At 62.2% G+C, this 27,891-nt stretch overlaps 2 protein-coding genes across 14 annotated transcripts; both read right to left on the reverse strand.

Moving 5' to 3' along the window:
- Positions 1–1,853: 1,853 nt before the first annotated feature.
- On the reverse strand, positions 1,854–11,522 carry FKBP1A (FKBP prolyl isomerase 1A). Its single transcript, XM_080557934.1, has 5 exons — positions 11,349–11,522; positions 11,174–11,221; positions 4,353–4,465; positions 3,434–3,586; positions 1,854–2,921 (listed from the first exon to the last, which is right to left on the reverse strand). The coding sequence occupies exons 1-4, from the start codon at positions 11,383–11,385 to the stop codon at positions 3,458–3,460; spliced, it is 327 nt and encodes a 108-aa protein (XP_080414060.1). The 5' UTR covers positions 11,386–11,522; the 3' UTR covers positions 1,854–2,921; positions 3,434–3,457.
- A 980-nt stretch (positions 11,523–12,502) lies between these two features.
- Positions 12,503–26,713, reverse strand: LOC308178807 (sodium-dependent lysophosphatidylcholine symporter 1-like). Of its 13 annotated transcripts, XM_080557907.1 has the most exons (16): positions 26,248–26,713; positions 25,424–26,136; positions 19,306–19,425; positions 18,869–18,993; positions 18,082–18,214; positions 17,634–17,712; positions 17,046–17,203; positions 16,867–16,957; positions 16,461–16,582; positions 16,275–16,358; positions 16,033–16,116; positions 15,191–15,223; positions 14,786–15,048; positions 14,358–14,534; positions 14,114–14,161; positions 12,503–12,895 (listed from the first exon to the last, which is right to left on the reverse strand). In XM_080557907.1, the coding sequence occupies exons 3-15, from the start codon at positions 19,360–19,362 to the stop codon at positions 14,119–14,121; spliced, it is 1,449 nt and encodes a 482-aa protein (XP_080414033.1). In that variant the 5' UTR covers positions 19,363–19,425; positions 25,424–26,136; positions 26,248–26,713; the 3' UTR covers positions 12,503–12,895; positions 14,114–14,118. The 13 variants fall into 13 exon arrangements, 12 of the variants coding, with proteins under 12 accessions (XP_080414033.1, XP_080414030.1, XP_080414025.1 ...); XM_080557904.1 differs by lacking the exons at positions 25,424–26,136; positions 26,248–26,713 and adding an exon at positions 21,216–23,366 and having other exon boundaries at positions 12,503–12,888; XM_080557899.1 differs by lacking the exons at positions 25,424–26,136; positions 26,248–26,713 and adding an exon at positions 21,216–23,366.
- Positions 26,714–27,891: the final 1,178 nt, after the last annotated feature.

Consider the following 27,891-nt stretch of genomic DNA (forward strand, 5'->3'; position numbering starts at 1 on the left):
TATTTTTTTTATTTATTTACTGGAGGTATTTTTAGCTCGGCCGTGCCCAGGACGGGAGCGGCCCCACAGCTGAGAAACGGGGCCAGGAGCAAGCAGCAGGGGAGGGAGGCTGCCAGCACCACCGGGAAACCTGGAAGGACGGCTCCGCAGGCAGGACGGCCGCGCCTGCCCCGGACACCGCACGGAGACGGGGCTGGAAGGGTCCTGGTGCAGGCTGCAACTGCAGGGGGCACAGGGAGAGCCCAGGGACACGCTGCTGGTGGCACACACACGTTGCACACTCACACACACGCACGCACTCACCCTCCATGCCCCCGGTGCCATCTGCAGCAGGCAGCACCCCAGGACAGTGCCACCCCTCCTTGGAAGCCACCAGCCCTGGCCACGCAGCCCCCTGGACAAACGGCCGGCAGCAGCAGGACAGGAGGACAGGGACAGCCCCAAGCAGCTCGTGGCCCCCCAGCCCCTTTCCTCCTCCCAGCCCCCCCACGGGCGCTGCCTTATCTCTGGCCTCAGCGCCTCGGCACAGCCTGGCACCGGTTAATAATTAAGGCAAAAGGCTGCAGGAAGAGAAACCCAAGCTCGCCCGGAGTTTCCACCCAGGTGCAGTCCCAGCAGAGGGAGGGCGGCCCCCACGCTTCACCCCCCACCCCGTGCTGGCGAGCTGGGGGTCCTGGAGCAATGCCATAGCCCAGGGACCACCTCCCACCTTTCCAGCTCCCGAGCCCAGGCAGCAGCACCCTGGGGTGGGCAGAGCTCACGCCGACGAGCAGCAGCTAAGGGAAGTGCTTATGTTCGCACTGGGTGGCCCCAATCCCGTGCCCTCGCTTGTGCCCCGCACACCAGGACACCCGGCAGCATCCATCCCGAGGCACCCAGGCAAAACCGTTCCCAAACTGGGTGCCGCGAGCGCCGGGAGCCCAGAGGGTGGCAGCCCAGCCTGCAGACGCCGCGTCTTCTCCAAAGGCACCAGCTCCCTCCAGCGCCTTTTCCAGCCCCCCCCCGCATCCCCCTTGAAATGCAAACGTGGCTCCCACCGGCCCCGCTCCAGCTCGGGGACTCGCCACGGCCGCGTTATCGATCGCGGCAAACGGAGCAAAGGCCGTCTGCGGGGGAGCTGGGTGCTGGCACGAGGCAGCAGGGAGCTGAGCACCGGCCTTGGGGACCTTGAGCCCTTAACAGCCCGTGTGCTGGGGGCAGGACCCGCACCAGGCCCCCCGGCCCCGACACAGGCAGCGAGAGCAGCAGTGCCCGAGCGGCGCCCGCGCCCCAAGCCCCAAGATGTTCCCCCGGCACCGAGCGTGCAAGCTTCTGCAGAGAAGACCGAAAGTGACGGGCTGCGAGCCCCGTCCTGCAGCTGAGAAACCACAGCATTGCCCCAGGCACGCCCTTGAGCAAAGCCCCTGCTAAACCAGGCAGGCATCAGGACCGGATCGCTACGAGGGGCACCCACGAAAACCCCAAGGGGGGGTTTTCAGCCTCCGCTGAGACGTGGTTTGTGCGCACGGAGCGAGGGATGTGCGGCGTCAGGCGGTGCTGCTTCCAGCCCCCAAAGAGGAGTGACCCAAACCCCGACAGGGTAACACTTCCCTGGGGCGGGGGGCACCCCGGGTGCAGCCACCTGCCCTTCGCGCTCCCCGGTGGGGCCGGATGCTGAGGGCAATGCTCAATGGGGTTGCGGTAAGGCGATGATGCAAAGCCAGGCAGGGCACCGCCGCCTCCCCGCGGGGCCAAGCTGCTCCCTCTGCACCCAGAGCTGAGCGCCCCAGCCTCACCGCGCCGCCAGGGGACGGGGCAGGAGTCCGCCCCCCCCCAGCGCCCCGCGAGCAGGAAAAACCTCCGAGACACAGGGCTGAGAAAAGCCAGCATAAAGCGTTTTTATTGCAATAATAAAACTTGATACCTTTATGCGGTGGAGAAGGAAGTGAACGGCGGCAATTTCTCTTACCAAATCACTACGCGGGGCAGAGGGAGGGGCAGAAGGACAGCAGCGGGGGAAGCTACGCATCGCATGAGACCAGACAAGCGGCGATGACCAGCATCAGGTGTCAGGAGAGAACGGTCAGGCGTGCTCAGACTGGGGACAACCGGGGTCTGATGTTTCCTTTCCGGAGGGGAGAGGGAGGGACGGGGGCGTTTTCTTGCGAGCTGACCCCACCAGCCCCGCCACCTCCCCTGTAGACAGCACCTTCCGTTTGTCTGCCGATTTTGTGTGTTTTTTTTAAAAAAAAAAGAAGGCTCAATGTAAATTATTGAATTTCTAGGCCGTGGCGGAGCTCCGATGGACACCCGTCTCCCCAAACCCACAAGCGGGCTGGGGGACGGGTCCGCCACCAGCCGGCCAAGTGAGGAGGAGCTGGGAGGGGAAGCAGGGGCAGAGCAGCCCCGCGGCGATGCTGCGCTTCCCCCGGAGAGCAGGGAAAGGACACGCTGCTTCCTCGGCGCCCCGGTTCCAGGCAGGGTAACTACACACAATCCTAGCACTACTTCGCTCTCCACATCCGTTCAGCCTCGCCAGCCTCACTCTGCTATGGCTTTTGCAGCAGCAGCAATTTCTGGTTTGAAAACACCATAGAGATCTGCACCGAAACAAGTAACTAACGGGTTTCCTTTTGTTCAAATGACTCCTATCTAAGGTCAGCCCATCTGCGTGCTACCGGTAAAACGTAGTCTATACCTGGAACAAAAATAAGATTAAGAACTTGACCCAAAAAAGAGTTGAGGTTTACGGCGTATAGTTTAAAAAGACATAAAAACACGATACAAGGAGGAAGAGTCAGACGCAAAGCTTAGTGACCAAAGGCATTCAATCAAGGTGTAAGGTTATACAATGAGTGTAGTGGACTATCGGGAAAAGCTCCGTACAAAGTCATGTGCACTCTTCTTGAAGCTGAGATTCTGGATTCCTCCATGTGCCAAACCTGTTTGGGGGAAGAGAGGAGGCACCGTGACAAAGCCCTGCAGGGGAGCGCGGCGGGGGAAGGAGCACGCTCATCGAGGTCCCGCTGCAAACCGCAGGGTTTGCTCAAAGCAGAAGTCGAGCCCCGATGGCGGGGGGCGGGGGGGAAGCTGGCTGTGAGCGAGGCACCCGGGCGCACGGCCCCATCCTGCCCGCACCGCAGGGACCCACGCAGCGGTGGTGAAGAGGTGCAAGGGGCGGCAGGGACACAACATGAAGGGACTGAGGCACCTTCAGCCAGCACCAGAACATCCCTGAGGCATGCGCCTGCTGGAAACCCTGCTTGTGTCACCAGAGCGATCCCCAAATCACCGAGCCTCCCGACAGCAGCCTCCGCCCACAGCCAGAAACCCGCCCCATCCTCCTCACAGCCCCCCACCACCTCCGTCCCCCTTCCCCAAGGCAGAAGACGGGGGCCTCGAGCCTTCCCCCAGCCCCAGCTGCCCCCTCCAGCCCCAGCAGCCCCCTCCTTACCCGAGGACAGGGTGTTGGGGTAGGTCATTCCAATTTCATGAGCTCCACGTCGAAAATTAGAGTGGCGTTTGGTGGGATGATCCCTGGGTGGCCAGTAGAGCCGTAGGCGTAATCTGGGGAGATGGTCATCTTCGCCCTCTGACCAACGCTCATCTGGGAGCGGGGAAAGAGACAAGGACGTCAGGGGATGTGCAAACACTGCGTGAGGGGCAGCAAGAGGGACACGGACCTGCCTCTGCTCCTTTCCCTGTGCTGGGAAGGAGCAAGGACGGGGGCAGAGGGGACAGGAGAGGAACGAGCAGACCATCAGAAGGGAAAGGCAGGCAGCACGGGCTGCAAAAGGAGCAGGGCTGCCACAGATGGAGCAGGGCTAGCGATGTCCTTCCCGCACGTGTTTTCGGGGGCGGGCAGGGACTGCCAGACCGCTCCCTGCAGACGGCAGCATCCCCGTGCTGCGCGCAGCGTGGGCGCCGGCTCCCAGCCGCGCAGAGCCCGCCGCAGTCAGGCACGCTGGGGCCGAACCGTGCTGAGCAGCCTCCCTCCTTCCCCCCACTGCCTCCCTCCATCCCTCCCTGCCTCCGCGTGGGCTTCGCCGCCCGGGAGCCGTCGCTGCTGGGAACGGGGGGGGGGCCCCCGAGTGCTCCCCGCGGAGCTCGCTCGGAGCTGACTCAGTAGAGAAATGTCACCGCTGAGTCACCGGCGTGCCGTAGGTGTTTCTCAGGCCCGGCCCTGCTCCGTTCCTGCCATCTGGCAGGTGGCGATGCAGAAGGTGATATTCACGCCCACGCCTCCCATCGCGGAGGGGTGGAAAACACAGAACGGGGTGGAAAGATAAAGAGCGGCACGCAGCGATCCGTGCCCACGCTGCGGCTCCGCGCAGCCCCGCGAGCGCGACCGCGCTCGGAGAGGCAGCGGGTACCTGGGCGACGCCTTCCTCCCAGCCCCGGATCACCTCCTGCTTGCCCATCACGAACTTGAACGGCTTGTTCCTGTCGCGGGAGGAATCAAACTTCTTCCCATCCTCCAGCATACCTGGGGAGAGAAAGGAGGGAGGGAGGGATGCGGCTCGTGACCAGGAACGGAGCCACGCGAACGGCCCCCGGGCAGAGCCGGACGGCCACGTGGGCCGGGTCAGGTTGTCACCTGGCACTGAGGCTGCCGACGGGCGTGACGGTCACCGACAGAGCTCACGTGGCCCTGAGTCAAAGGGGTTTTGCAGCAGCCTCCTTTCCCAGCCTGGGGGGAGAGCCCCCCCCCCCACCGGCACCTCCTGTTGCAGACCGGGGCTGCCTCCGGCCCGGTGGGAGCAGCCCTGGGGCGGGCAGGATGGGTCCTCCCAGCACCGGCTGCTCCGCACGGCGGGGCACGAGCCAGGGCAGGTTTCCATCCTCACACGCTGCTGGCCCAAAGCCCTGCCCGTGCCCAGCCACGGCCCGCTGGGCAGGAGCCAAACCGTGCCCGGGAGCGACGGGTAAGAGACGGTGCCAAGCGCCGGCCGCACCTGCCCCGGGGCAGCCCCTGTCCCGCAGCACACACCACGTAGCGCAGGCTCCACGGCACCGATAGATACCCCAGGGCTAAATATAACTCCCCCGGCACGAGCAAGGGGAGGAATTTCCTCCCTTCCCCGCGGTCCCTCCCTTGCTCCCTGCGTGACCTTCTTGGGGAATCTTGCAGCCGGAGCTGCCTTATAGGAGCGGCGGCTTTGCTGGAAGAACTTGGCTGCTGGACAGACGACAGCCACGCCGGGAGCCGTGCACGGCCACGAAGAGCCCGGAGAGGCCGGCTTTGTACCTGGGGCGTTCCCACCGCCGGCACACGGAGCTGGGAGAGGGCTGCAGGCACGGGAACCAGAGCCGAGGGCTCGCGGACCCCGGCCGCAGCAGCTCCGGGGGCAGCGTGCAGGATGCTGAGGGCTCTGCCGTCGCCGCAGCAGCGCTAGGATGGAGCCTGCAGAGCCAGGTCTGGGGGCTGCGGGGTCCTGAGGCTGCCGCCAGCGCCCCGGAACAGCCACGGCCCCCCTCCTGCGGCTGCTGCGGCCATAAAAAGACAGAGCCATTGCCCGTGGCAGCAGAGCGGCAGCTGCTAATTAACAGCACCGAAGGGTTTGAAATGTAAGATCAACTGCCGCAAACGTTTCTCGCTTCTTGACTTCCCCAAGAAGCCCGAGAACCTGTTTTTCTGGCTGAAAACCGCTCCGGTCTCGAGAAACAAACCTGTTGCCTTGTCCAGCAGCGCATGGGCCGCGGTGATTTCCCCGAACCACTGAGTCACTGCCCACGGGTGAGCAAACCCACGGCATCTGCACGGAGGGCAGGACACGGCAGCCCGGGCTCGTGCTGCGGTGGGATGGGCGCGGGACCCCGGCGGTCCCTGGGGATGGGGCCAGCGCCCCCTGAGCCCACCCAGGGCAGGATTTTCTCCAGCAGCTCCTCACGGCAGGCTGCTGCACGTCCCCCTTCGCCCACCACAGCGGCCTGCCCCCCATTCAGCATCGTGCCACAGCGCGGGGGACCCTGCTGCCCCGTTTCTTTCGGGGAGGGGAGGTAAGCTTTGAACTTCACGGAAAGCAAAAAGCTCCCCGCCGGGGCCCCAGGCTCCGAGCATCAGCACCAGCTCAGCCGGTCACCCCGCGGCACCTGGACTTTGGAACAGCAAATCTGGCCTTTTCTCGTTTCCTCCTTCCAGGACAAACCTCTCAGGCGCTGAGCCTGCTCCCAGCCCCGCCTGGCACCGCTCCCATGCTGGGGACGCTGGCAGCAGGGACGTGAGGAAGGCCAGGACGGCTGGCGCAGGCAGCACCGTGCTGCCCCGAGCTCAGCTCCGTGCCCTCTGGCGTCACGGGGAGCCGGGGAGGTGCAGGATGAGGCAGGGGGCACCTCGCGCCCACCCCTTCTCCCCTCCCTGCTGCAGGGAAAGGGAAGAGGCTGCGGCCGCGGTTTCCCCACCCCGCAGTCGGGTGATGAAAACGAGCACAGCCAGCTACTGCCTTCCCCCTGCCTGCGGAAACCAGAGGCCACGCTCTCCCCTCACCCCCTCCACGCTTTGGTTCCGCACCCAGAGCCCCCCGGGACCAGGCAGCAGCCAACAACCTTCTCGTATGGGAAACCCTTGGGGCACCTGCTTCCCACGGCAGCATTGAGAAAGCCAGCTCAGAGCGAACCCAAAAGCACCGCCGGTGCCGCTGGAGTCGCTGCAAAGCCCACGGCACAGAGGCCGCCTGCCCCAGGCGCAGACCTCACCTTCCCAAACCTGGCCTCGGGGCGAGTTACCAAGTGGGCAGCTCCCTAGCCTCGGGACGGAGGGGTTACCCTGTGGAGCTGCTTGTGCCAGCCCAGAGGATCCATCCCCCGAGCCAGGAAGGTGCTGGTCGCACGTGGGGCTCATCCTGCTCCGTGTTATGGGGCTGTGGGATGCCCACCGCGCCGCGCTGCCCCCTGCCACGGCAGCGGCGAAACAAAAAGGCTCCAACGCTTCGGAGATGGCATCCTCATCTCTGGCACATCCTCCGCCAGAGAGGCTCCCAGGAGATTTCTTCCTCCAGCCTTCGAGAAGTATGAGCAACCATTTCCTCATCCCTGCCGTCCCCAAGCGAGGCGATAATGAGATCTCAAAGCCATTAGTAAAGGCAAAGCATCCTCCGGCTGGAGGCAGAGCCCCAGCCGCTGCGGACAGCCAGCGGCCAGCAGCAGCAGCCGGCCCAGGCCGCATCCTGGCTCGCCTCGGCTCCGAGCGGGGCATCGCGGAGGTGATGCCTCGGGTGACCCCACAGCACGGCCACCACGGAGCCTCCCCAGAGTTACACCAGGGGGTCTCAGAGACGACGAAGCAAAGAGGAGAGCAAGGAGCTTGTGGCCGAGACGGGATGGTGCCGTCACACCGGCGGCTCTGGGGAGCGGCCGTGGTGCTGCCAGGTCTCTGCCACACTTGGCACGCTGCGGCCGGGAGACGCCGGCTGCAATGCACGGCTTGGCCCCTCCGCTCCAGCTGGAGGAAGGGACAGCACGGGAAACTCTTCCCACTGAGGGCCCTGGGACACGCGGGGAGTGACCAGGACCCGCTCCAGCCCCGTGTCAGGAGGTTAAAGCCCGCCTCTGCTCCGCACAGTGCTTCAGATTTTGAGCTCCAGCGTCTGAGCTGCTCACGGCTGCTTCAAAGCCACGGCCCAGCCCGGCCCGTCACCAGCTGGAGGTGGAAGAGGCTCTGCCGACCGCTCGCTGCGGCCCAGCAGGATGGGACCCCATGCACAGCTTGGGGACAGGCACTTTAGGAGGAGGCGCTGAGCTCCCGCGACCACTCGGCGGCTGCGCACCCCGGGAGGAAACGTCTCGCGACCGCGCAGAAGCAGCGCAGGGAGCACCGACGTGCAAGGTGCTGTGCGAACAGGAAGAGCCTGCGCCCTGCCGAGCCGGTGGCCAGGCTGTGCTCGGCCCGCGCAGCAACACAGCGGGTGCTGGGGACGGATCCTGCTCCCTCTGCGCCCATCCTGCCAAGGAAAGTCAGTTTTCTCCAGCCCCTCTCCCTGCTCTGAGCCCACCTCCCTCCAAGGCGGTGCTTTGCCCACCCAGTTCACCTGGTCCAGTCCCGGTGCTCCCCAGCACGGCCACTGCTCCCCCATGTCCTCTCTTCTCTGCCACCCTGCTCCCAGCACCGGGAGGGATGAACCCTGAGGCCCGGCTGCGCTCTGGGGTGCTGAGGAGTGCCCCCACCACGCCAGCAAAGCCCCCCACAGCCCGAGGGGCCCGATCCAGGCAGAATCAGGGCTGCAACCACCAGCCACACGCTCCCCACGATCACCGCACTCCTGTGCTCCGAAGCAACCCTCCCATCCCGCTGCCATCACTCCTGAATACATCAGAGGACTTTACCCTTGATTTAGTTTCCTTAACTGCCTTTTGTAGCAGATCTCACATCAAAGGCTCTTTCGAAAGCCCCGCTGCGCCAGCTCCCCGGCAGCTCCTCCGCTCCTCTATTCCCCCGCAGGCTCGACTCCGACTGAGAGCCAGAGCTGGCTCCCCGCTGCCCACCCCACGGGGCTGCGGGGACCTCCCAAATCCCCGGTGCCCTCAGCCCAGCCGTGCTGGAGAGGTTTTTCTCCCTGCCTGACCTGGGACCAGAGGAAGGGGACAAGGTTCGGCTGCCCCAGATCCCCCCACACGCCTCTGCTGCCGCTGGGACAACCCCAGCACGAGGGATTGGCGTCTCCTGAGCCGGCAGGCAGGAGGATGCTGTGCTCTGCACCTCCTTCCCCGAGCGTGGCTCTCCTTGTGCTCCTGCAGCAGGGCCGTCCGTCTGTCTGTCCATCCCTCACAGCCCCGGGATGAAATGGCTGCTCTCACCGGTGCTGTAGAGCAGAGGAGCTGCTGAGGGGCAGGAAACCTGGGCTCTGGGGCGAGGGGACAGTGGTCCAGTGCCTGCCCTGCCTAAATGTGCCCGCTGTAAATTAAGCGAGCAGACACGGAGCACTTGGGGAGCAAAGGACAGGAGGAACAGCGCCCGGGGTGCTGCAGGGCAGGGAGCCTGGCCCCCTGCTCACCCAGCAGCAGCTCGGCCTGATGCCCCAGTTCCACTGCGGGCTGGGAAACGTAACACCCAGCTCACCCATCGCATCGTGCTCGGGAGCGGATGCGCCGAGACGACAGCCACAGAGAGAGAGCAGCAGATGCCGTGGTTTGCTCGTGCCTCAGACGGACCCACAGCGAGCAGGCACCTCCTGCAGCAGCGGGGACGGCCAAACGAGCTGGCTCCCCGTAATCCCCCCTCCCTCAGCTCCCCGGCTTTTTTCCAAAATGGATTTTAATCAAGTGACTGCAAATCTATAACTCGGCGGAGCTCGGGGAGAGCCGAGGCGCCGCACGCCCATTAGGGCTCGGGCTGGGTTTCTGCACAGAGACAGCCACTGCCGGGGCTCTTCACGAGGCCCCTGAGCACAGCACCCAACGCATTGCGCCTCTACTGCTGCCCCTGAGCTGCTCCAGGCTCAATAAACGTCATAGTGAGCCACAGGGCTGGGGAATTCAACCGTTTCCCACATTTACGGAAAGCTAAATTCCCTTCTCTGCTCTCAGGGATGCAGGGAGCATCCAGCAAAAGCAGGGCACGGTGGCCTGTGGGTACCACGCGCAGACTGGGGGCTTTCGATTTCAGCTGCCTGCCCAGGCGGGTGAGTCAGGGAGCTGTCTGCTGGGGGCAAAAAGGCCAAAAGGAGACAATGATAACAAAAAAATATATAAAAATAAATCAGAGAACCACTCCCAAGCCCAGCTTATCACTTGCTGCTGCTGGGAAGGGTCTGGCAGGAGGCAGGTCCCCGCACAGCCCTCCATCCAGATGGGATGCAGGGGTGGAAACCCAGCACCGGCGACCCACCGGCAGCTCCACCGGGGCGAGGGAGGGAGCCGGGGAGCGCGGCCGTGCTCCCGCAAGGCCGCAGGAGGCTGGCAGGAGAGGAGCCGGTGCTGGGAGCCGCGAGGGCTGGCAGGCGGCAGGGCTGGCCCACCGGGAGCCACTTGACTGCCTGCCAGCGTCCCTTTGTTCTTCCACCGGCAGAGGAAACGGGGCTGCCGGCAGAGGAGGCGGCCGGGAGAGACCGAGCCGCTTCCTCTCCTCCCAACCAGGGAATTAAAACGACGGGGAGGAGATGGAGGAGAAGCAGACGGGCTGGACGGCGAGCTCAGACAGCTCCGCGGGAGCTTTAGGGGCCCGCAAAGCCCTCCTGCCCCTCTGCAGGGCTCCGCTGTGCAGAGCCCGGCACCCTCGTCCTCCTCCTGCAGGGCACGGCAGCTCCACGCTGCTGGGGGAGCTGAAAGCACGGGGCGGGGGGGGGTGACAAGCGGCCGTAATTAGCAGAGACAGATGGGCCGACCCCTTTTCATCCCGGAGCTCAGCAGCCGACACGCTGAGCCGGAGCTGCCGACGGAGAGGCGAGACCCCCTCCGAGGCGTTTTCCAGGCTGGCGACGTCGGTTTCCTCGCGAGGTCCGTGCAAGCCGTTGGGAGCGCAGCGTGTGTAACGTCACCCACCTTGGCTGTCGGGCTGCCCTCCGCCAAAACCCTGCGGGAGAACCCTCGGGGGGGGGGTCCCGCAGAGCCGGGGACACCCGGGGAGCATCGCGCCCCCCACCCCAAAACCAGCCCGGGCTGGGCTGCGGGTGCCCGGTTGTACCCCACGAGCTGCCCCCAGGGGCACCGGGGGCAATGTTGGGGAGGGGGACGCGGGGACAGCACCGCTCCCCGGCTGCCCAGGGACCCCCCCCGGTAGCAAGAGGGTCCCAAAGGCACACCGAGCACTGGGGGTCTCAGCCCGACCCCTCACAGCCCACGGGGGGGGGGGGTCTCCTGCCGCAGGACCCCCACGGTGCCACGGGGAGAGCCCCCCCATACTCAAAGCAGCTCCCACAGGGGCAACCGGGCGCCCCCCGCCCCGGGGCCAACCGGGGGCACCCTGGGGCCCCCCACCCCCGCCGGGGGCCGCCCCTCGCCCCCACACGGGCCGCCCCGGGGCCCCCCCCCCCGCCCCGTTCCCTCGGGGAGCGCCGCGGCCCAGCCCCGCCGCCCACACGGGCCCGGGGGTCCCCGCAGGCTCCCGGGATGCGGGGGGAGGCACATCCCGGTTGGGGCCGTTCTCCCGTATCGCGACTCTTTGTCGCCGGGCCGACACACAGCACCACGACCCCCCCCCCCGCTCCCTCCCGGTACCGGCGGCGGGGCAGCCCCACCCTGCAGCCCCCGGGGCACTCACCCGTGTAGTGCACCACGCAGGTCTGGCCGCGCTTGGGGAACGTCCGCCCTGCGGGGAGACACGGCACCGTCAGCGAACCGGCACCGGGCCCGGTACCGGCACCAGCACCGGCAGTTCGGGCCGAACGGGGAAAGAAAAGGGAGAAAAGAGACAGAGAGCGCGGGGCGCGGCTCACCGTCGCCGGGGGCGATGGTCTCCACGTGCACGCCCATGCCGGTGCCGCCGGTGCCGCCGGTGCCGGTCCTCGCGCACCCGCAGCGGCCGCAGCCCGAGGGAGGAGGGGCCCCGCCTGCGCAGCCGCCGCCGCCGCCGCCGCCATGGAGCCCGCCCGCCGCCCGCCCCGCCCCGCCGCCATCTTGCCCGCTCCCCCCCCCCCCACCTCCCGCCTCCTTCCTGCCCGGCCCCGGCCGCCATCTTGGCACCGAGCGGTTGCCGGGGAAACCGGGGGCGGCGGCGGGGGCCCGGCCGCGGCCTTCCCCCGGGGATCCCCGCACGGAGCCGGCCCCGGGCCCGGTGCAGCCCCCCCCCAGCCTCCCGGTGTCCCCCCCGTTCCTCGCCCGCCTCCCCTCTGCGCCCTGCCGCGGCCCCTCGGGGCTTTGGGTGCCCCCAGGGTCAGCGGTTTGGGCAATTCCACGTTAAAAAGGGCAGGTTTGGGCAATTCAAAGGGGCATTTCTAACGGGAACAGAGACCGCTTGATTTTTTTTTTTTGATTTTTTTTTTGCTCATAAAAATAATCTGTCCAGGCACAGGTTTTGCCTCAAAGCGGCCTATTTTCTCACTTTGAGCAGCCCCGAGGGAAGAGAAGTGCCAAGGACAGCCAGGAGACAAATAAAAACCCAGGGTTTTCTGCAAGTGCATGAAAGTGGGACACGAGGAGACACTTAGAGTAACAGATAATGGGATGAAGCAGGTTTTAATTGCTTTTATTCCGTGCCTGCATTCTTCTAAATACTGAAATACCAAACTGTGTGTGTGTTTTTTCCCCTGCTTTAAGCTGTAGCGTTATTATTTTGCATTAAACGCGTAAGGTGCAGCGCCTGCCTGTGGTCTGTGACTTTCCTTGAACACCCCCAGCAACAGGGCAGAAAATAAACGAGGGTGGAAGAAAATAAACGAGGAGGAGAAGGGGCAGACCGCAGCCCCTGGGTCCGACCTGCCCTTGCTGTTCAGGGCCCAGCTGGTCCAGAGCAAGGGAAGGCTCAGGTCAGATTCTGGTGTTTGAACTCTGGGGAAAAGCACAACAGCCCCAAAAAAATAAATAAATTCTGCTCTAAGCTCTCCCTGCCCTTTGGATCAGCTGGAATCAGAGGAATAAAGACCAGGAGGGAAAAGCGTGATCACTCAGATTTAATAGCATAAAAAATAAAAGACGTTTTTTGGTATACATACAACAAGCGCCACAGAGGCCAGCAGCCGCTCCCAGCTCCGCACCGCGTTGGGTCCGGTGCTGCAGGAGCCTGGAGCCCGCTGCCGGCACGTGCTGCAGGGTGGGAGCCCCCCATCAGCCCACGCCTCTGGCCCAAGGAACGTAATTTGAACGTAATTCATGCCTGCTGCGGGACTTTAAAACCCCAGCAAGCGGAGTGTTGCCTCGTTGTTCAAAGGCTCTTGCTCGTTCGTCAATCTGCAGGCAGCGAGGCTGAAAGCAACGTGGTGGCAGAGGGCAGCGCATTCCAGCACCCGACCATGGACTCGGGCACTCGCAAGAAGCAACCTTCACACTCCAAAAAAAAACCAAAAAAGTTAAAAAAAAAAGGCAAAAAAGGAAGCACTTTGTGCTTCTGAGAAATTACTCTGAATCTGGACCGCCGTGGTGATCCTGCAGATGCCCTGACGCATCTCTAAAACACGATCTCCCCCACCCATCGCGAAGCTGTGCCGCGAGGCTCGAGGCTTCAAATTAATTCAGCGCCCAACTGGGGAGTAATTTGCTCGGATCCTGCCAGTGTGCACCAGACCGGAGAGCTGCAAGGTCAACCAGCGGTCAGACGCAGCTCTAGCCCTAAAAATAACCGGCCTCTCCCGCTGCCTCGGCGCGATGCTGAGCCGAGCTCTGGTGCCGGCAGCGAGAGGGCCGATCCTGCTCTCCCCCTGCTGCCCCCTCACTGTTGCCAGGAGAGACGTGGGGGTGCCGAGAAGCGCTCGCGAGATGCTGCTGGGGGAGATGTGGCTGTGGGCTCCGATTTAAAAGCCGCTCAGCTGCTCCTGACACCCGTTCGACACTTCTGCCATAACCTCCCGACGTGGGACGAGGGGGGACAGGCTGCCAGGAGCCCCCACAGCTGCCAGACCCGAGGCTTCACAGCCCGCTGCTGCAGCCTCCCGCACCGAGCAGCTCCCCGTTTCCCGGCGGTGACTCAGCTGTCGAGGCTCGGGCAGGCACGGCTGCCTTCCACCCGCTATCATCGCTCCTGCACGAGCTTTATACTCCTGGCTTGAACTTCACCCACGTTCAAAGAAATTGTAAACCTTTCCCCATAAAAGGGCAGCCGAAGCACAAAGAGACGCGCTATCCAGGTGGTATTTTCCCTAAAAATTGAGTTTCCCCTCAAAAACAACCCCCGTGGTCTTTCTGCAGGCTTTCCCACATATTTAGGCGCCACCTCCTCACTGCAGCGCGTTTGAGCGTCGTGGTGAGGCTGGCGGGGGCCCCTTCTCCCCCGCACAGCAGAAGGAGAGCGCGGATCAGAGCACGGATCTTGCCCAGATCTGTTGGGACCTGCAGGAAGACCGGCGAGGCCGAGCGCTGGAGCACGCACGGTGGCAGGGCTGGGGCTGCAGCAGGACCCCTGCCAGCCTGGCCTTTGGGACGTGGAAATGGGAAACAACAGGAAACGACGGCTTTCCCCGACACCAGCACATCCTGACAGCACAGCAAATCCCCGACACCAGCACATCCTGACAGCACAGCAAACCCACGTCCGTCCCGGTGAGCTCACCCGATTCAGCCCTGGTGGTGGTCTGAGCTGCCGCGCCGCGCCTGACGCCTGTTAAAAGGAACACGAGCGCTCGTGAAACCTGGAAGCGGCCCCTGAAATAACCCTAAAACCCTTGGGAAGACACCCCCAGAGAGCTGGACACGCGCGGTCCTTCCCCTGCACCCAACTTCTGCGGGGCTGGGACCGACGCAGGCACCCAGCCTAACGCCCCGTGCCCCGGCTCCTTCAGGGAGCTCGAACTTACCCCATCGCCTCCAGCTCCATCCTCATCTGCTTCCTCCGCTCCTCATTGATGGGATGGAGGCAGAAGATGGTTATGGCGATGAGCAGCAGGATGATCGGGACCGGGGCCATGAGAAGCTTCAGGGCAAGGGCGACTGTGGGGTTGTACGTGCAGTCTCCGGCGCGGTAACCTGCAAAACTAAAGAACATTTTTCCTTCCCCACCAGGCCCCTGCACAAAGGCAAGCGTGCACCTCTGGTGCTCTCCTCTAGAGGCTCTATTGGAGGGCCAGTTTGGGGGAATTCCCTCTCCTTTCTGCTCCTTTCCTATGTTGGGAAGGCAAATTTGGGTACCCCTGCAATTCCTAGCCCAGCATCTCCTCTCGGATATTCCAGAAAACTCCGCTGGGCTGACAAAACCGGGGGGAGGTGGTGCTTGGTGGGGGCTTACTGTAAACCCAGCGTCGATATCCCCACGGCGAGGCCGCCTGCAAACTTGTTGAAGAAGACGTAGAAGGAGTAGAAGAGAGCCTCCAGGTTGAGGCAGTTGGGGTTCCTCAGCATGAAGTCATCCACTGCATCGGGCAGCATGGACCTGGGTGCAGACAGCCCCGCGGACGTGTCGGTGAGACCCACGGCACTGCCAGAGCTCGGCCGCCGCCTCTCCCAGAGCTCTCCAGGCAGCAGAGAGGGAAATCCCTTGCAGAAGCCACTCTGGAAACCAACAGCCGATTCCCAACAGCCCCCCAGCCGAGCCTGGAGGTGCCCCCGCTCACCAGGGCAGGAGGTAGAGCACGGCCGAGCTGCAGCCTGCCACCACCATCAGGAGGACGAAGGCCGGGAAGTTGTGGCTCACCTGGGTGATGGCCACCAGGGCCGGGATGATCAGCTGGGGAAGCGAGAGGAAGAGGAGAAACAAAAGCACATGGGCGCTTTCTGCTGCTCACGGCCCTGCCGAACCTCGAGCCACGCTGCCCCTGCCCCATGCATTTTGTGATGGGAGCTGCTGAAGGCCCCGGGCAGGCTGCAAAAGCAGCAGCAGCAAAGCCGTCCTCGTGGGTACAGAGGGGGTCTGAGAGAGGGCAACGGGGCTGCTGCGCTGGTGCTGGATGTGCTGTGGTTGAACCAAGTGCCTGCAAGGAAGGCGTCTGGGGATACGGGATTTGGGCGCTTGATGTTGAAAAAAAGCCAAATGGGATTTCTTGCTGGCGTGCAGAGCCAGGCAGCAGCTGGGACGTGCCCGACGAGCAGGATGCCTCCCTGCCTCTGCTGTGCCCGGTGCGCGGCCCCCTTGCCCTGCATCGCCCCGCAGGGCTCGCGTTGCTTGTGGCAGGCATGTGAGGTCCTGGGAACGGGCCCCGGGGCTGCTGTTTGGGTGCACGCAGCACCCATCAGGACAGCACCCGAGCACACGCTGCTCGCCAGATCCACAGCTCAGAGCCTGAGCTCTTGGTTGGGTGATTACACACACTAAAAAATCTCCCCAGTGTCCCAGGGACGGTCCCTCAGCCTCCCTGCACGCGGCAACGAGGAAAGGCAGAGCTGCAGCCGGCTGCTGGCCTGCGCCCCGTGCAGAGGCAGCTGCGTTTGGGCCCCCTTTTGTCCCCCCACCACAGGCAGCCAGCCCCGCTCCCCAGGCAGCGCGAGCAGCCAGGACACGGCTCCTCAATCCACAGCCACGACCGGGGGCAAACTCACCGCCAGGCCCAAGGTCACTGCCGTTTTCTTCCCAAATCTCCCCAAAAACCACTGCCAGAAGGGGATAGAGAGGGAAGCTGTGACCTGAGGAGGAACCAAAGGGGAGACTCAGCAATGTCCCCGAGGACCGCCGGTCTCTGTCCTGGCGACATCCTCGCAGACGGGCAGGAGCAGCGGTGCTGAGGGCTGCGGGGCGACGCAGGGATCAGCCCCCCCAGCGGGAAGGGCTGGCTCCCGCTTACCAGCATGATGAGCACCAAGTGCTGGAACTTCCCGGCCAGCCCCGCGGCGTGAGTACAGAAGAAAGCAAAAATCCCCTGCATGACCTGGGAAGGCGACACGGGGACATTCGTAGGGTCCTGCTGCCATGATAGCGTGCGCGGACATCTCACCCCCGAGCTCTCCTCCTGCCGAGGCAGCTCTCGCACCTGGAAGGCCAGGGACGCGAAGAGGAAGCCACAGAGCAGCTGGGTGTAGGGCTTGTGTCCCACGATCGTCCTCAGGCAGCTCATGAAAGGCAGCCCAGCCTTCCCCAGGGGGCTGAGGGGCCCTGGGGAGAGACAGTGGGGTCGCACGGGGGCTGTCATGACACGCACGGGGATGGGAGGCACAGGGGGAGCATGCCCCCGTGTCTGGGTGCAGCTCAGCTGGGCGAGGAGCTGGAGTCTGACATCTCGGTGCGGAGACGACCGCAGAGGTGTCAGCTGCATGCAGGATTTTGCTTCTCTGCAGCCTGCACTCAGCCTGGCCCTGCTCCCCCCCGTAGGGACCCAGAACCTCTGCAACCCACCCTCGCCACCCGCTGCCCTCCCAACCGCACCCGCGCGGACTCACCCGGCTGCTCCCTGACCCCGAAGACGAGAATCAGACAGGAGAGGCAGTAGATCGAGCCCAGGACCAGGGAGGCAGACACGTAGGCTCTGCGCTGGAAAGCGGGAGGCAGCGCGGTGGCACCGCGGGTACCGCACGCGGCGCAGCCAGCGACGCCTGCCCCGTGCCGGGACCGGCCTTACCGTGCCCTCCAGCGAGCCCGCGAGGCCGGGGGTGCTGCTGTTGGGCAGGGTCCCGTTCCCGAAGGAGCAGCCGTTCGTCATGCGGCCGTGGTAAGCGCCCACCATCTGCCCCTGGATTCCTGAGCCGAGCAGCGTGCTGAACACCTCCATCCCCATTCCTGCCGGGCGGCCAGGAGAGGGACCTCAGCCCCACGCCCTGGCTGCTGGGACACAGCCCTCAGGACCACAGACCAGCTTTGGGGATGGAATTGGAGGCACCAACATCCACAGCTGTCCCAGGAGGAGAAGAGACCTGCTGTTTCTACCTGCTCTGATTTTTTTCCCCCCCCCCCTTGGCTCCGGCATTATTATGATTCCTAATAACGCATCAATAGATCTGGGTCCTGGGCCCCCTAGGGATGACACACACCTAGGAAAGGCTTCTGCAGGTAAATCCTTTGCAGAAGACCACGCTGGTCTCATCGCATCCCTGGTTCACCCCACCTACTGTGTAGCTTGTTCAAAGCCAGAGGAACTCCTTCCCCTCTGCTCCTGGTAGGGTCTCCCAGGAGCGCAGGCAGCCCGGGCTGTGGGGACACGGACACTTACTGTAGGCGGTGGCCGAGTCCCGGTCTCTCTGGGTTCCTCCCAGGAACATTGTCAGGGAAGAGTAGGGCACGTGGTAGCACTAGGGAGAGCACCGTGCACTCAGCTCCGGCTGCTGCTTCCCTGCTTCACAGCCATAACCCGCCCCGTCCACACGCCCCCGCTCTCGGGTGGCTTTTCACCCTCGTCTTCTGTGACTTGCTTTTCCAACAAAGCAGCGATGGAGGGGTTTGTATCACCGTAGGCAGGCGGCCCAGCTGAAGTCCCAGCATTAAAACGCACCGCTCCGTTTCCCCATCTCTCGCCTGCTCCCCAGCTAACGCTCTCCCATGCCCAGCTCCAGGTCCCTTGCGGCAGAGGCTGGGGCCGGGACACCCCAGCCGACCGTGCCCACTCCCTGCAGCAGAGGATGATGTACGCGACAGCCCCAGGAAGGAACCGTGTTCCTTACGGTCATGCAAATCTGGAAGAAGTTGTACGTGAACAGGTACCACAGGAATTTCAGGGAGACAGGGGCGCCGTCCGCGAGGGTGGACCACATCATGCAGTAGCAGAGCACCCCGAACGGCATGGAGCACGCAATCCTGGGGAGGAAGCAGAGCTGGTCAGATGTGCCTCCAGATAAGCGGGCAGACTTCCCATTGCACAAGCGGAGCTGCGCAGCCCAGCCTTGCCCCCAGCTTCCAAGCCGCAGCCCGGCTGCTGCGGGATGGGGACCTGCGAGGGGCAGCTCTGCTCGAGGGCACCTCCGTCACTCGGGCCGGGAGGAGGAGAGAGGGGAAAACAAAAACACTGCCAGAAAGAGCGATGCCCGAGTTGTTCACAGCTTCTTATTCTCCTGCTGAAACACCTGAAGTCCTCGCTCGCCCTGCAGCAGAACCCTTCTGTGGGCAAGATCTGCTCGTGGATAGCGCCTGGTGGGGAGCTCCTGGCACAGCCCGACTGCCAAAACCTGCGTGTGCCCCCGCAGGGCTCCCGGGGCACCAAACACCACAGCCTGAAACACGTCAGGCCTCGGGGAATCAGCGAGCACACAAGTGTGCAGCGCGCTCCTCCTGTCACTGCAGCGACACACGGACCCACCGCGAGGTGCGCTATCTTCAGCGCCTGGGGATGTTCGGCTTCTGTAGTTCTCCCTAAGCCCCAGCCGCGTTAATCTCTCAGAGCAGCATCCCAGCTGCCTCCCTGGGAGGATTTTGAGCCCCAAATCCCCCCTGAGGCGCCGCACGGACGCTCACCACGGGATCAGCTTGCCGTATTTTCTCCTCGGGCTCTTGATGACCAGGAAGCCAACAGCAGGGTCAGTAACCGCGTCCCAGGCTCTTCCGAGGAAAAGGATCAGAGAGGCGTGGAAGGGCTCCAGCTGGGGGGGGGGGGGAAACAAAGGCTCAAAAGAGAAAAAAGTCGTGGTGGAAAGCTGTGAGCAGTCAGCACGACGCAGCTCGCTCCAGCCAGCATCCCCTGGAGACCGCTTCAAGCGCTGGAATGGCCTGGAAACACCTCCCGCGTGCCCACCAACGGTATTTGCATCAAGAAATCGCGATTCGTTTTGAATGCCCAATTCTGAAGAGCATTTCCAGGGGCTTTGGACACCTACCGAACTCTACCCTTGCGCCAGCCTGCTGGGTTTACGCTAAGCCCCTTCGCAGATCACCCCGTCGCACGCTGCGCTCACCTGCACGACGTCCAGCAGGAAGATCTGGAGGAAAAACCCCAGGGCGTTGCCTGTCATCTGGTAGGGGATGCCCCCGATGGCATAGCAGAGCTTCCTGCACAGCGGCAGTCCTGGCTTCTCCTGCGACCGAGACACGGGGGAAGGAGCCCACCCGAGGCACGACGCGTCCCTGGGTGACGCTTATCGCTGCTCACCCCACCCGCTGGGCCCCCCGAGGCCAGCTGAGACCCCGCGCCGTGTCCTAGCCCCCAGACCACCCATCCTAGCCCGACACTGTCCTTTCCTCTCCCGTTGAGCCACAAATCAGTGGTTTGAATCCTTCGGTGTGAAGAGGTACAAACGGCACCACGCTGCCAGCGGCTGTGGCAGAGGCCATCCACGCAGAGACCGCCTGCAAGGGCCAGGATCCGGGGATCCCCATGGGTCAGCAGGGGAAGCACGGGGAACGTTTCAGTGCGCGGCAAAAGGGCAGATGGCAAAGCCTCTATTTTATTTGGACGTGCTTAGCGTTAGTAAATACCGCACCGAGCCTCAAGGACCTGGCAAGCTCCCAGCGGCAGCCTCCAGCCCCGACGTGGAGCTGCTGCCCGGCGCCGCGCGCTCTGCACCGCGGGGAGCGGGAGCACGCAGCGGGACACGGGGTGACACCACAAGGAGCACGTAGTGGGACGTGGGGTGACACGGCACGGAGCAGGCGCACACAGCGGGATATGGGGCGACACCATGGGGAGCGGGCAGCCGGCCCGGGCTCGGCTTTCTGCTCAGCTCTCACAAGCGAACCGCTGCCGGTGGCCATCCCATTGTGCCCAGGGGAGCAGCGTTGGGGTGCAGCGCAGGCGCCTGAGCTGACATCCAGCCCCAACGAAAGGCTGTCTTGGGGTGAGCCCACTCATTGGGGCCTCAGGTTCCCGGCTGACAGCACGTTTCAGGCTCTCCCAAGGCACCGAGCAGCTCCAGTGCCATCAGGGCGGTGCTGGCCTTGTCCAGCCGTGGCTACAAAAGGCCGCGGGCTCCTGCAGCAGGAGCTGAGCGTGACAAGGGACCAGAGCTTGGCTCGGAGGCAGCTGGACGAGGCTGGATGGAACTGCAGACCGCGGGGTCACGCCAGCGGCGGGGTCAGAGGGGAATGAAGCCAGGGATCGCTTCGTTCCCACGTGCCCTCGGTCCCCGCGGGGTGAGAGGGCAGCTGCAGCTCCCCAGCCCACGCGGGCTCGCTGCGATGCTGACAGCAGTGCACTGACCGCTGTCCCCATGGGGCGACGGAGCTCCGCGCAGCGGTGCTCGGGGGCAGCCCCCAAAAACACAGCCTAGACCCCAGGAGCAGCATTCCAGGAGGCCCCAAGCGCCTTCCCCTCGTGCAGCAGTTACCAGCAGCTCTTCTGCAGCCCGTGCCGTGGAAAAAAGCACTGACACCGCTGTGCCTGCCGGGGGTACCGGCCCCTTCCTGCACCCGCTGGCCCCCACGGCCCCTGCTCCCTGCCAGGCTCCAGCCTCATCCCGCGGGGACGGCTGCAGCACGAGGCTTGCACCACCGCCGAGCAGCACTTGTTCCTCCACCACACCATTTCCGCAGCAGCTCAGCGTCTAAAACCACAAAGGCATTTCTCTCGGTTCCGCGGCAGCTTTTGTTCCCTTGACGCTCTCCGCAGGTCGGGGGGCGCCCCGCACGTCTCTGCCCGTTTCTCTTGAAAGCCAGCAGCAGCAGCAGCAGCAGCAGCGCCAGGCAGAGCCTTGCTCTAACAACACCTCCCCAAGCTTGAGTCATAAAACGCTCCGAAACACCCCCGCAGCCCGCGGCTGCTCGAGCCGTGCGGCGCTGCGTGGGTGCCTGCGCTCGCGAGGGTTGGCGTGCACGTGTGAGACGCGTTCCCGCGCGTGAGGCCACAACACCCCAGGGCCACCGCTCCTACCTCGCCGTGGGACGCTCTCCCCTGAGGGACTGCTCCCTCCCGGTCCGGCCCAGGCACCTCAGCATCTCCGCGAGCGCCGGGAAGCATGACCGCGTCCTTCGCCCGCGCGTGGCGGCAGCGGCGGCGCAGAGGCTTCCTCGCGCGGGGAGAGGAAGAAGGCGGCGAGGAGCGCACCGCAGGCACTGATCAGAGCGAGATGGAGGTTTGGCAAGGGAAGATGCAACATCTGAGAGGCCCCCGGGGGGGGCCGATGGAGGAGAAGCGAGAGGCACCGAGGGAGGAGCGTGGCCGGAGCCTGCCCACGCGGCGGCGGGACAGTAGCTCCCAGGATTTCCGCAGCCATATGGAGAAATCTGGTGCTCTTCAACTGTCAGACAGGGTCTGGCACCTTCTCCCTGTCCCAGGGCTGCTGCCACACCGAGATCTCAGGGTATGGAGGAAGAGGCACTTGCCCAAGCTCCAATCCATCCCAGGAGCTGCTCCAACCACAGCAGCAGCAAGCACCAGCACGCAAAGCCCAGCACGGGCAAGGAAAGCGGGGAGAGCGCAGCAGGACCGGGGAGGTTCTTGCCCCAAGTTGCTCCCCAGCAAAGCTCCTTTCCCCCGGGGGCTCCAGCAAGAGCAGGAGCCCAGCTCTGGCTTCTTATCCAGGGCTGCACCACCCTCATCCCCTCTCTTTGCCCTCTCCTTAACGGGTGCAAGACGTTGGCACGGCCCTAGCCCAGGACAATGCCGCAGAGCAGGCGGCGTGGGATGCGTTTTCCTTTCTCTACCAAGCGAGATCAGTAATTACCAGCCTCTTTCAGTCTGAGCTCCTGGGAGATCTCCCACGGCAATGCAGACCCCACACAGCATAATTTGAGCCCAGCGAGGAGAAATTTGCTTTTTCTTCGGCACCTTTCACAGCCCCCTTCGCAGCCCGCGGAGCCCAGCAGCCTCGGTGCCACAGCCAAAAATTACTCCTGCATTAGGAGCGGCAGGAGCCCGGGGGCTGCGTGGGAGCGCTCGCAGCGCACAGCCTGGCAGGAGAAGGCAGAAATCAGCTCGAGGAGGCGGGCAGCAGCGGGCGGGCAGGACGGGGGGGGGGTCCCACCACACGCCACCCCCTAGCCTTGTGCTCGGCCACCCGCTCTCAGCAGTCAGCTCTTTACAAATGCTGCTCCGGATCGGTCGCAGGATCCTCTCCCTGCTCCTGCCCAGGGCACCAAGAGCCCTTCCCAAGGTGAACGCAAGCACCCCTTCTGCGAGGCTCATCAACACGCTGTTAAAAAAATAAATACATTAAAAAGCATCATCTCCAGCTCAGCCTTGCCTTGTCCAGCGGGGGTTTCTAAAAAAAATAAAATATGAATTTTGCAGGCTGAGTCAGAACTTGGTTAATAAGCCGCAGCACAACTGAGTCAGCGGCATCTCTTTTCACTGCTATTTTACTGACATCTCAGATAACAAATATCACTGGCGCTGGACCACAGCCAGTACAGTGGGAGCCAAATCGCTGTCTCCCACCAGCATATCTGAGCACACATCTCCATAAGAAAGCAAAATACATCTCTACCCACCCAAGAGGAAAGGGGAAACTCAGAAGGAAACATAAAAGCCTGGATTTTATTTTATTTTTTTTTTTTCTAGGCCATTTTGTACCCGCTCGGTATGCAAACCTACATTTGGACAGAGACAAGGAACCTTTTGCAATTGTACTCAGCACTTAATCCTCTGGCTCTTTGGCACTCATTTACTCCCCAGGTGCAAATAGCTGCATTTTCTGCACACGCACCAGAAAGCCAGCGGCTGACGAAGCCACCTCCCAGAGTAGCTGTGTCTATTGCTCCCTGGCTGTTTCAGAGCACAATTCTCTTCGGCACAGGAAAGCTTTATTTTTGCTCTGCTCAGATCCTCCCAAAGCCCTTTTTCCTGTTGCTCGGTGCCTTGTGCAAGACGGCGTTACCCATCTCGTCTAGACAGCACGTCCTGATGGCTGGTGCAGCACGGGGAGCTCTCATCCTGCCTCTGCGTTAAGAGCGTGGCTCAGCTTTGTGCCGGAGAGGCAGATTTCAGAGCACAGCACCCACCTCCCCGGCCGTTAACGGGCTGCTGCAGGCAGTAAGCTCTCCGACAACGCCGTGCACCAAAGCCCAAATCCTGACCCAGCGAGCTCACCGCGCGCACCAAGGGTCCTGGAGCAAAAGGACGATGCCTTTCCCATCTCTACACCGATCTTTTGCTTAGGAATAGGCTTGGAGGGAGTAGGGAGAGGAGTCAGCAGTGCTGCAGCTGCACCCTTTTTGCGTTGCGCAAAAACTCGGAGCCCTGTGCCGAGAGAAGCCAGAGCTCTGCCGCTGAAGGAACGGGGTCGTGCTGGAAGTTACTCGCTGCAAGGGAAAGGTCCCTTCCCCAGCACCACGATCCCCACTGCAGAAGCATGAGATCTTATCTCTGACGGCATCCCAGGGCCCAGGAATGCATGATTCAGACAACCCCAAGCCAAGCCATGCTGGTTAAACAGCTTTTCGCAGGGTGCTATGACCTGGAGAGGGGCCGCTCAGGCAAGGCAGCTCCATTGAAGAAAAAAAAAAAAGGCTGAAGCCAGTTCCATCTGGAACCTATTCAGGAGCTCCCTGCACTGAGAGGCAGGCTCAGCACAGGCAAGACAGAACGGAGAGTAAGGTAAGTATTTAGGAACGCGGTAAATAAGTCAGAAAAAAAAAAGGATAAATCAGTAAATTGAGAGGTGCTTGACACAGGAGCTGTTCAGCTGCCAAAGACGTGGGCCTACTGCACGATTAGCAATACTCCACTCTCTGTGTAAGTGCGTAATTGGGAAACGTGGGCTTCATTTGGAAAACCTTCCGCCGGTAGGTACTGAGGACGGGTCTCCTTTCCCAGCTCCGCTCAGCTCCACGGGCTCCTGCTGCCAACCCGACCACCCCAAGGCAGCTCCCTTGCTTTGGGCAGCTCGTGTTTGATTCCTCCTGCAGCTGGCACGGCGGCAGGAGCCCCGCGGGCACAGAAGCCCCCAGCCGGGCACAGAAGCCCCCAGCCGGGCACCCCATGAGACGCTCCCGGAGCCGTTTTGCCCTGCAGAGCAGCACACACCTGAGTTACCGGAGCAAGAACAGGAGCTGCAGCCAAACCCTCACCTAAAGCCAACTAACCTCAGGCTTTTCTTCTTCCTGAAGTAAACTGAATGTGCCCCAAAAAACCCCGAAGCCAGCAGGACGGCCTCGCCTCATTAACAAGAGCACCCTGCTCCGCACCATTCGGCAAGCGCGTGCAACGGCTCGCCCCCACCGAGAGCACACGCACGCATTCATTGCTGCTGTGCCTGCAGGACGGGTAACGAAGTGCGAGGCTCCGAGAAGCCTGGATCGAGGCGTAAAGCACGAGAGGAGATGAAGGGCTGTCCCTGTCCTCTGGGGACACGGCCGGGACGGCAGGGAACCACACCACGGGCACGGCTGGCAGCGCCTGCTTGGGTGCTTACGCTACGAGCACCGGTGGAAGCCCACGGCCTGGTAAGAAAAATAACCTCGCTGCCTAATTAGACCTGTCGCTTAAAATTACCAGTCTCCATCCGTTAATGTTCTGGTTCAGGAACAGAAACGAGACCGTTCAGAGGCTGCGAGGGGACAGCGCTCTCCTGCTCCCCAAAGCAGTTCTTGGCACAGGTCTGCCTGGAGCAGCGAACTGGAACACCAGCTCCTGCCCAGGGACCTAACGGAGCCATCGCTGCCTCCCCCCGCGGTGGCGAGCTTTGCAGAAAGCCACATGTGTCTCGTTTTATGTGACAATGACACCAATCCCCCAAGCCAGTTTTCCACTGTAAGTACAGAGGCAAAAGAAACGTCACCTCAAGGTCGTTTTTCCTGACAACAAAGAACGTGCAGAGCAGTGCTGCTTTCGGAAGAAAACGCTCCCGACCAAATGTCCGAAAACATCCTGGGAGCAGACTGAGATCCTTTTAATCGCTCCTCCAAACAAACACGTCGGGGAGCTGAGGACCCACCCAGGAACAGGGCATTGAATGCAGGTCACTCCCTCCCCCTGGAAACATTTAGCGTTGTCCAGCAATGGGGAGCAAAGCTTAAACGAAGATTACAACGACCACCACCAGCAGCAAAAATAGGCCAAAATTTACAGCCATCCTCTTCCAGCTGCAGGCGCTCCCACCGCAATTTCTTGCTCCCTATCTCGTTGCTGCTGCCTTCTACCTGCCAGCCGAGCCAGCTGGGTTGTGCCGTGATGTTCGTGTTTTCACCCAAACAAGCAGCTGAAGGCACAGCTGTACCTAGAAGCGGGTGCAGCTACACCAAGATCGCTGAGCAGTGCTCGGCCAGAGGCGCTGGGCCAGAAGCTCCGAGGCAGGCGGGCCGCTGACCACGCAGGAAACACGGGCCAGGAAACATCCGACAGCGAAAGCAGCGTTACAGAGAGCAGGCAACGTTCCCAGGAAATTGTGCAAAGCAGGCTTCGGAGAGGAAACGCTATCAGAAAACACAGGAACTAAATCTTAGCAACACAGACGTGAAAAGGAAGAGGAGGAAACAATGGGCTGGGTATGAAGGAAAACAAAACAACGAGGAAATCCTACAGCTACCAGTCTGAGAAAGGGAAAACTGTTCCAGTACAGCACTCTGCAAAAACCGCAGGCACAGGGAAAGGCATCAGCCGCAGTCAGGACAGCACGATTATAAAACCGGGCTGCCTCTTGCACAGAAATTGAAAAGAAATTTTTCATGAGATGCAGAGCTCTGCTTTGTGTGTGTGAGAAAGACCAGGAAGACAGGCAAAACTCCCTCGTGGAGGGAATAATTAGAGAAAAAAAAAATCCAGAAGTGAAAAAGTTCTTGGTGCAAAGGACAAAAAAATCACTTCTTCACAGGCGCAAACGTCAGTTTTAGAAGAGCCAAATCTCAGCCAATGACTGTTAAAATAAAGAAAAAAAAAGTTATCAAGGGGATTTTACTAAAGAGAAAGTAAAATCATCTCACTATCAGTATGAGGAAGTACAGGAGTGTGAGAAGGGAGCATCCACCTTCCTGGAGTAGGTAGAAGCGGCAACTGACCCTGCTCGTGCCCTTCTTCACAAAACCAGGGCGTCCTGTTCCACCATCCCCTTTTTTCCTCTTCTCGCGCCTCTTCCCCGTTGGGAAGCCCAGCCGTCTTTTTCCTTTAGAGCTTATTTTGTACTGAAACACGTTCCTAGGAGCCCGTTTAACGCGGCAGGGCCCACGCACGATGCTTCCTGCTGTTTCCACAGGCTCTCCGACCGCTCTGGGAGCGGACAGCCCTATCGGGGCTGCCGATACCACTTCGGCCGGACGAAGCTGGCCCTGCTCGCCAGCAGATAAGGGCAGCTCATCGCTTACCAAAACAAAACCCAAGAACCAGAGGAAGGCGGCGGCAGCAGCATCCCCGCCGGGCTCACGGGGGCCCAGGAGCGCCAGGGGCTGAACCCTAACCCTAACCCTAACCCCAACACTAACCCCAACCCTAACCCTAACCCTAACCCCAACACTAACCCTAACCCCAACCCTAACCCTAACCCCAACCCCGCAGGCAGCGGGGTGCTCGCAGCCAGGTTCTCAGCAGGAGCCGTGCAGGGGAAGAGCGGCTTCTCTGCAGCACTGCCACCCTCCGGCTCCGGGGGTGAAATTCGCTTTTCTAGGCAGAGAAGCGGCTGACAAGCCCGCAGTCCCTCCGAATTTACCGCTTTAGCCCGCTGGCAGAGAGAAGCGAGAGGAAACCTGGCCGCGAACCTCCCTCCCCAGCGTGGAGCAGAAGCCGTGCGACGAAATCTTCAGTGGGACCTGAGCTGCTGCCCGGCTGCCAACCCCCCTTTAATTCGGGGGTGCCAACACGGCCAGCTCGTCCAGCCCAAGACCCCAAAGGCCAGCTCGCCACCACCCCAGCCCTCCGATGGCACCGGCTAACGGAGGCAGACACAGGAGTCGAGCGATTCGTACTCGCTTCCCTCCTGGCTCTAGGGGCGCACCGCGTCCAGGACTCGAAGGCCTTGACCCATGTCCCCAAAAGGGCCCTCATGGGGATCAGGACAACTCTGACGACAGGCAATTAAAGATGAGTGTCTTGCCACGAGGCAATTATGACTATATTTAGCTGTGAGGGAAACACCCTGAATTCTCTTGTGCTGGCTCACACAGATGGCTGAGCGGTCACAACACAGAGCGCCGAGTGATGCAGGTGGGCAAACCCCGAGTTCACCCGTCGGGAAAGACCTTGAGAAGTGCTGCCCAGACCTTTTATCTCATTTAACTGGAGACGTCTCAGCACTGGGAAGCCTGCTAGCAGGGCAACCCAAAGCAGTAAGAGTAGACATCAGCATACACATCATCCAAAATAGGAGAACAGATGGTAGCCGTTATTAGAAAGGGTCAAACGACGTTTTCCTATTTTGCGGGCTTTAATGATCATTTTCACAATTTACAAATATGCTGTTTCGCACGTTATATATCCACTTGGTAATGAAAAATGTAAGTTAATTCAACTCTCAGTTGAGAAACTGCTATAAAAATGCCCTTGCTAAGGTCTGGTACCTGTTCCTGCAGTTTTGCATTAATACATCCAGCCAAGCGAGTTTCTCGTGCTGAACCTGCCCAACCCGCCGGCCCTCCCCCAGACTGCACGTACCCAGTTTGTCCTCCGCTCACTCCAAGGC

The sequence above is a fragment of the Anser brachyrhynchus genome (genome assembly GCF_964034855.1).
Source record: "Anser brachyrhynchus genome assembly, chromosome: 16".
Classification (NCBI taxonomy): domain Eukaryota; kingdom Metazoa; phylum Chordata; class Aves; order Anseriformes; family Anatidae; genus Anser; species Anser brachyrhynchus.

Coding starts and splice junctions, on each gene's coding strand:
- LOC308178807 (XM_080557904.1), bottom strand. CDS start 21,302: ATGCTTCCCGGCGCTCGCGGAGATGCTGAGGTGCCTGGGCCGGACCGG. Junction 17,713..18,081: donor TCTTCCAGATTTGCATGACC/GTAAGGAACACG, acceptor TGCTCTCCCTAG/TGCTACCACGTGCCCTACTC. Junction 17,204..17,633: donor GGACTCGGCCACCGCCTACA/GTAAGTGTCCGT, acceptor GCCGCCCGGCAG/GAATGGGGATGGAGGTGTTC.
- FKBP1A (XM_080557934.1), bottom strand. CDS start 11,385: ATGGGCGTGCACGTGGAGACCATCGCCCCCGGCGACG. Junction 11,222..11,348: donor GACCATCGCCCCCGGCGACG/GTGAGCCGCGCC, acceptor GTCTCCCCGCAG/GGCGGACGTTCCCCAAGCGC. Junction 3,587..4,352: donor GGGAGGAAGGCGTCGCCCAG/GTACCCGCTGCC, acceptor CCCCGCTCCCAG/ATGAGCGTTGGTCAGAGGGC.